Here is an 8,096-nt window from a genome sequence, read left to right on the forward strand (position 1 = left end):
GCAGTTTGAACCCACCAGCTGCACCTTGGGGGAAAGACGTGGCAATCTGCTCCTGTAAAGATTAAACCCTATGGGGCAACCCTGTGCCGTGGGGTTGCTATGAGTCAGAATCAACTTGACAGCACACAAAAGCAACTATTACTGCAATACTCTGCAACTAGTTCCTGTTGGGTCAGTTCTGACTCCGAGTGACCCTATGCGTGTCGGAGTAGAACTGTGCTCTCTAAGGCTTTTAATGGCTGATTTTTTGGAGGTAGATCACCAGGCCTTTCTTCCAAGGTGCCTCTGGGTGGACTTGAACCTCCAACCTTTCAGTTAGCAGCCAAGGACTTTAACTTTGCTCTTCTCTGGTGGGTGGCTGGGGTGATACAAGGCATTTTATTCGGCAGTGATTATACATGATTGCTTTTTCTTGACTCTTTCTCTTTTGATTTGGTGAAAGAATTAAGCCCAGTAAAATGAATGCCTTAACCTCACAGTGAAAGTTTATTGCAATTCAAGTGAAGCAACTCTCTTAGTTCCTAGTTCTGCCGTAACAAAAATAGCAGAAGTGGGTGGTTTTAAAGAACAGAAATTTATTTTCTCACAGTTCAGGAGACTACAAGCCCCAGTCCAGGGCGCCGGTGCTGGGGGAAGGCTGTCTCTGTTGGCTCTGGGGGAAGGTCCTTGTCTCAGTTTGTGCAGCCCTGGCTTTCCTCGGTTTCTTGCCCATCTTCTCCATGTAGCATGCATCTTTCTCCCATTTGTGTTTGCTTCTCTATGTCTAATCTGCTCTCTCAAAAGTGACCGGGTTTCAGATACACGCTACACCAATATGGCTTCATTAACATAACAAAGAAAACCGTATTCCCAAATTGGATCACATCACAGGTTGTTATCCTGGCTGTAGTTAGTTGCCGCTGAGTTGATTCTGACTCATAGCGACCCCATGCGTGGTGCAAAAGGTTAAGCGCCCAACTGCTAGTTGAAAGGTTGGCAGTTCGAACCCACCTAGAGGTGCCTTGGAAGAAAGGCCTGGCAATCTGCTTCCAAAAGGTCACAGCCTTGAAAGCCCTATGGAGCACAGCTCTACTATGACACAGGTGGGGTCGTCATGGGTGCACAGGTACAGGGATTAGGATTTCTGCACAACTTTTAGAGGTGCACAATTCAATCCCTAACGGAATCCCAGCAATGAGGCCCACCACAGGAACCCTGGTTTTGCTGGCACATAGTTACTGTTGGTGGTCTTCCCGATCACACCAGCACAAGGGGAAGACATCACAGCACGGCTGGAGCCAGGGTCTCCAGATGTTGTTTAGTGCGTCCAGTTGCAAGGAAGATGGGGTGAGCGTCCGCTGGTGCTCCTCCACGGCTTGGGCCACCCTCTCCACAACCTGGTGGAACAAGGGCTCCGTGGCCGGCGTGAGGGGGTGGGCCTCGGAAGGGTCCCGGGAGAGATTGAAGAGCACAGGTGGGTCATGGTGGACAACCCCCGCCCCTGAGCACGGGCAGACCCCTCTGCCGTAGCAGGCGCCGGCGCCCTCTGGGTGGAACTTGGGGGTCACGAAGTGGACTTTCCAGATGGTGCCTGCTGGGAGAAGGAGAGCAATTGTAGAGGGTGAGATAGACAATATGGGGTATTGCTGAGTAGCAGCACTAATCACAACAGCCAAGAGGTGAAACAACCCAAGTGCCCATCAGCAGATGAATGGATGAGCCAGATGTGGTCCATCCATACAATGGAGTATTACTCAGCCATATAAAAGAAACTGCCCAAGTGCCCATCAACAGATGAAAGGATGAGCCAGATGTGGTCCATCCATACAATGAAGTATTACTCAGCCGTATAAAAGAAACAACCCAAGTGTCCATCAACAGATGAATGGATAAGCAAAATGTGGTCCATCCACACAATGAAATATTACTCAGCCATATAAAAGAAACAACCCAAGTGCCCATCAACAGATGAATGGATAAGCAAAATGTGGTCCATCCATACAATAGAGTATTACTCAGCCATATAAAAGAAACAACCCAAGTGCCCATCAACAGATGAATGGATAAGCAAAATGTGGTCCATCCATACAATGGAGTATTACTCAGCCATATAAAAGAAACAACCCAAGTGCCCATCAACAGATGAATGGATGAGCAAAATGTGGTCCATCCATACAATAGAGTATTACTCAGCCGTATAAAAGAAACTGCCCAAGTGCCCATCAACAGACGAATGGATGAGCAAAATGTGGTCCATCCACACAATGAAATACTACTCAGCCATATAAAAGAAACTGCCCAAGTGCCCATCAACAGATGAATGGATAAGCAAAGTGTGGTCCATCCATACAATGGAGTATTACTCAGCCATATAAAAGAAACTGCCCAAGTGCCCATCAACACATGAATGGGTGAGCAAGATGTGGTCCATCCATATGGTGGAGTATTTTGCTTCTATGTGTGTGAGTGTGTAAATGGGTGTGTGAGTGTGTGTGCATGTGTGAGTGTTATTGGTTGAATTGTGTCCCCCAGAAATATGTGATGTAAATCCTAACCGGATCTTGGGTTTACCAGCCCCTGCGGCTACCCGAATCAGGAGAAGCCTGCAACCTGACCCACGGACTTGGGACTTTCCAGCCTCTACAACAGTGTGAGCCATTTCCTTGATGTAAATCTCTCTCTCTCTCTCTCTGTCTCTGTCTCTCTCTCTCTCTATATATATATATAGATGCTTCACTGGTTTTGCTTCTCTAGAGAACCCAGCCTAAGACATTGTGAGAGTTTGTGAGTGTGTATGAGTTTGTGTGTGTATGTGAATGTGTATATGTTTGAGTCTATGTGTGAGTGTGAATGGGTGTGCGTGCATGTGTGGCTGTGTGTGTACATAGGTGTGAATGTGTGTATGAATGTGTATGTTGAGTATGAGTGGGTGTGAATGTGTGCCTGTGTGAGTATGAGGAAGTGAGTGTGAGTGTGAATATGTGTGTAAATGGGTGTGTGAGTGTGTGTGCATGTGTGAGTGTTATCGGTTGAATTGTGTCCCCCAGAAATATGTGATGTAAATCCTAACCCCTATAACCTGTGGTTATAATCCCATTTGGGAATGGGTTGTCTTTGTTATGTGAATGAGACAGGATTAGTGTAGAGTGTGTCTTGAGTAAATCTCTTTTGAGATATAAAACCCACCAAACCTGTTGCCCTTGAGTCCATTCCGACTCATGTCAACACATAGCAACCCTACAGGACAGCGTAGAGCTGCCCCATAGGGTTTCCAAGGAGCGGCTGGTGGATTCCAACTGCCAACCTTTTGGTTAGCAGCTATAGCTCTTACCCACTGCGCCACCAGGGTTTCTGGTATAAAAGGGATTAAATAAGCAAGCGAGCAAGTACAAATGGGGGAAGACATGCCACGTGGAGATCTCCAAGGAACCTCGGAGCAGAAGATGAAAAAGAGACAAGGACCTTCCCCCAGAGCTGACAGAGAGCGAGAGAGCCTTCCCCTAGAGTCGGAGCCCTGAGTTCAGACTTCTAGCCTCCTAGACCGTGAGAAAATAACTTTTTGTTTGTTAAAGCCACCCCCTTGTGGTATCTCTGGTATAGCAGCGCCCAGAGACTCAGACAGTGAGTGTGAGTGAGTGAGTGTATGTATGTGAGTGTGAATGCGTGTGTGAGCGTGTGTGAATGCGTGTGAGTGTGTGAGCGTGTGTGAATGCGTGTGTGAGCGTGTGTGAATGCGTGTGTGAGTGAGTATGAGTCTGTGTTACGATAAAAGTCACAGCTCCCATCACGGAGGGAGGAAGTCGAGAGACAGAAACAATTCCATAAACGATGCTTACACAATACTGACAAGTCCCTTCTCACAGTTCACTGACAGATGATCTCGGGGGGGATGATGCAGAGAAGGGGGAGACGCACAACCAAGGACGGACTTGAAAGCTGCTGTAAAAACGAAAGCTGGAAAGGAGCAGAGCAATGAAAGTGGACGAGAAGATGTCCCTGCGTCTCCCCGGCTCTCTGGCCACCACGGCCCCCCCCACCTCGGGGTCTTGGGGCACAGCCCCTACTCACTGCTCCTCTGGTGCCACCGGGCCGCGTGCAGGAACCCCTCGCAGTAATGCATCAGGAACTCGTGGCCCGAGTGTATGGTGGCCCCAAGCAGCAGGGGTGTCAGGTCCCAGCCATCGGTCACTCTGTGGGAAGCCACAGGGGAGAGCAGGACACCCAGGTGGTCAGTCCCCACAGCATAGGCAGGCCCCGAGCCAAGGGGCCCCGCTCCACTCTGCCTGCTCACAGCAGTGGGTGGGAAGTCGGGATGTGAACCTGGATGGTGTTACGGATTGAATGGTGTCCTTCTAAAGCCTTGGGGACACAGTGGTTAAGCATTCTGCTGCACACCACAAGGTCAGCGGTTTGAATCCACCCGCTGCTCCTTGAAAACTCTACAGGGCGGTTCTACTCTGTCCTATAGGGTCCCTATGAGTCAGAATCAACTCATCGGCAACAGGTTTGGGTTTCATTTAATGTATAAGGGAGCAGACTGCCAGGTCTTTCTCCCATGAAGCTGCTAAGTCGGTTCAAACCGCGGACCTTTCCGTTAGCAGTTGAGCGCTGATCTGTTGTGCCGCCGGGGCTCTTTCTTTCCGCCTGTCTGCCTCCTTTATGCACGCCACACGTTCAGTCCTCTGTCGTGTACAATGACGGTGCAAATGTTCCAAATTTCTTGACCATCTAAGGCCTGGGGAGGGGCCCCTGGGCGGTTCCAATGCTGAACGCCCTCAGCTGCTAGTGGAAAGGTTGGAGGTTCAAGTCCACCCACAGGTGTCTGGAAAGAAAGGCCTGGCAATCTACTTCTGAAAAATCAGCCATTGAAAACCCTGTGGAGCACAGTTCTATTCTGACACACATGGGGGCGCCATGGGTCGAAATCAACTTGATAGCAACTGATTTAGGAGCCCTGGTTGAGCAGTGGTTAAGCACTCTGTTGCTAATTGAAAGGTCGACAGTTCAAACCCACCAGCTTCACCCAGGGAGAAAGACGGGGCAGTCTGCTTCCGTCAAGATTACAGTCTTAGCAACCCTGTGGGGCAGTCCTACTCTTCCTATAGGGTTGCATGAGTCGGAATCAACTCGACAGCCACAAGTTTGATTTTTTTTTTTTGTTTGTTTGGGTGGCACTAATGTTAATGTGCTAGCTGAAAGGTTACAGATTCCAGTCCACCCCCAAGGTGCTTGGAAGAAAGGCCTGGCAATCTACTTCTAGAAAATCAGCCATTGAAAACCCTGTGGAGCACAGTTCTACTCTGACACACTGGGGGGCGCCACGAGCTGGAATTGACTCGAAGGCAAGTAGGAAACTGGTACTGGGTCTATCTGAAATCATCAGACTTTTAAAAATGTTCCCATGTTGCTGCACTCTTTTCCCCATAAATGTGAAAAATTGCAATGTCAGCTCTCAGAAAGCAGGGAGCACATGGTCCCATCCCGCACGTACCTGTCCTGGGGCACCTGGCCGCCTCCCAGCTGGACCACCGTGGGGAAAACATCCATCAGACTGGTGGGCTCATCGATCACCCGGCCGGCGGGCAGCACCCCAGGCCACCGGAAGATTCCGGGGACGCGGATGCCCCCTTCCCAGCCCCCCATGCCTTTGCCTCCTTTGTGCAAACAAACAGGAAAGGATGTGATTAAAAATCAGAAATGGGTGTTTACTCGGAGTGATTTAATCTTTCTGATTTTTGTGTGTGTGTGATAAATACGTATGTAGCAATTCGTTTGCCATCCTAATATTCTTCACCTGTACAGTTTAGTTACGTTAGTTACGTTCTTCATGCGGTTCAAGCATTATCTGTTTCCAGGTATTTCTATCACCCTTCGTGGAAGCTCAATATCCCCTAAGCAGCGAATCCCCCCTTTCCCCTCCCTCCACCTGCCTGGTAACCACCAGTAGACTTTATTGTTGTTGTTGGGTGCAGCTGGTTCCGACTCATAGCGACCCTGTGCGCCACAAAACGAAACACTGCCTGGTCCTGTGCCATCCTCACAATCATTGTTATGCTTGAGCCCATCGTTGCAGACACCGTGTCAATCCACTGAGGCTCTTCCTCTTATTGGCTGACCCTCTACTGTACCAAGCATGATGTCCTTCTCCAGGGACTGATCCCTCCTGATAACATGTCCAAAGTATGTGAGATGAAGTGTCACCATCCTCGCTTCTAAGGAGCATTCTGGTTTAATTCTTCCAAGACAGATTTTTTCATTCTTCTGGCAGTCCACCAACACCGTAATTCAAATGCATCAATTCTTCTTCGGTCTTCCTTATTCATTGTCCAGCTTTCAGATCCATGAAAACACCATGGCTTGGGTCAGGCTCACCTTAGTTTTCAAAGGGACATCTTTGCTTTTTAACACTTACTTTAAAGAGGTCTTTTGCAGCAGATTTGCCCAATGCCTGACTCATACTGACCTTATATGACAGAGTAGAACTGCCCCATAGTGTTTCCAAGGCTGTAATCTTTACAGAGACACAGATTGCCAGGTCTTTTCTCCTGTGGAGTGGCTGATGGGTTCGAACCACTGACCTTCTGGTTAGCAGCCAAGTGCTTAACCACTGTGCCACCAGGTCTGTATCAGCCTGTTGCCCTTGAGTTCCTTCTGTCTCATGGTGACCTTATGTGTTACAGAATAAAACTGCTTCACAGGATTTTCTTGGCTGTAATTGGGTCACTGTGAGTCGGAGTGGATTCAATGGCACACAACAACAATCTTTACAGAAGCAGATCGCCAGGCCTTTCTTCCTTGGCACTGATGGGTGGGTTCGAACCACAGGCCTTTAGGTCAGTATTTGTACGCAAATCGTTTGCACCACCCAGGGACCTCAGGTCTGTATATATTTACCTATTTTGGATTGACGCAGTGGCTGCAACAATGGGCTGAAGCCTAACAACGACTGTGGGGATGGAGCAGGACCGGGCAGTGTTTCGTTCTGTTGTACATGGAGTCGCTATGAGTCAGAACAGACTTGACGGCACCTAACAACAATGTTTTTGATGCTTCATGTAAGTGGAATCATATAGGATTTGTCCCTTTGTGAGGGACTTTCTTGACTCAGCAGGATGTTTGTTTTAAAACCATCTTTTGTTATTATTTTACAGCAACATTTAGTTCCTCTGCAGGGGAGGTTAGATTTTATATCTTCATTAACTTGGCTGTTGTTCTTCTGTATTGCTGAGTGACACCAGAGAATTTCAATTTCCCTCAAACTTCTTAACTGGTAAATCAGTCCTCTGGATGTCGTAAATTGCATTATGAAAAGCATTTATTATGTTTCTGTGGTAAAAAATATATATAGCCTAAAATTTGTCATTTTAATGATTTTTAAGTGTACAGTGCAGTGACATTAATCGCATCCAGCCTGTTGTGTAACTGTCACCATTACGTGTTCCCAAACAATTTGCCTCACATCACGCAGAAACATGCATGGCGCGGGGATGATGAGGCTCACGGCGGAATCCGGTTCCGGGTGTGAAGAGGGCTTAGGAATGTCTACACTGAGTTACTCTGTGTGTGTGTGTGTGTGTGTGTGTGTGTGTGTAAAACTAAAAACCAAAACCAAACCTGTCGCCGTCGACTCCAGCTTGTGGAGACTCCATGTGGTACAGAGTAGAACTGTGCTCCATACGGTTTTCTTTGGCTGTAATCTTTATGGGAGCAGATCACCAGGCCTTTCTTCCGTGGTGCCTGTGGGTGGGTTTGAACCTCCACCTTTCAAGTGAGTGTTGATGATGTTGTTGTTAGTTGTCATCTAGCCTATTCTGACTCGCGGTGACCTCGTGTATTACAGGGTCGAACTGTGCTCAATAAGGTGGGTTCCGACTGCCGACCTTTCCATTTATGCCATCCAGGGAATATATATAGATATGTATACATGTATCCATATATGTGTGTGTGTGTATCCCAAAACCCGTTGCCACTGAGTCGATTTCGACTCACAGCGACCTTATAGGACAGAATAGAACTGCCTCATAGGGTTTCCAAGGAGCGGCTGGTGGATTCGAACTGCCAACCTTTTGGTTAGCAGCATGAGCTGTTAACCACTGCGCCACCAGGGCTCTCTCTCT

General features: G+C 48.1%; 1 protein-coding gene across 1 annotated transcript in view; it reads right to left on the bottom strand.

Annotated features, from left to right (window-relative positions):
* Positions 1 to 968: 968 nt before the first annotated feature.
* Positions 969 to 8,096, bottom strand: part of LOC101356990 (arylsulfatase L) — a 26,908-nt gene continuing 19,780 nt past the window's right edge. The window contains exons 8-10 of the mRNA XM_012558076.2: positions 5,471 to 5,633; positions 4,048 to 4,169; positions 969 to 1,573 (exon numbers count right to left, since the gene is read on the bottom strand). Of these exons, the coding sequence (XP_012413530.1) occupies positions 1,215 to 1,573; positions 4,048 to 4,169; positions 5,471 to 5,633 (644 nt within the window). The 3' untranslated portion in view covers positions 969 to 1,214. The remainder of the gene's footprint in view (positions 1,574 to 4,047; positions 4,170 to 5,470; positions 5,634 to 8,096) is intronic.

Source organism: Trichechus manatus, unplaced genomic scaffold, assembly GCF_000243295.1.
Source record: "Trichechus manatus latirostris isolate Lorelei unplaced genomic scaffold, TriManLat1.0 scaffold00134, whole genome shotgun sequence".
NCBI lineage: Eukaryota > Metazoa > Chordata > Mammalia > Sirenia > Trichechidae > Trichechus > Trichechus manatus.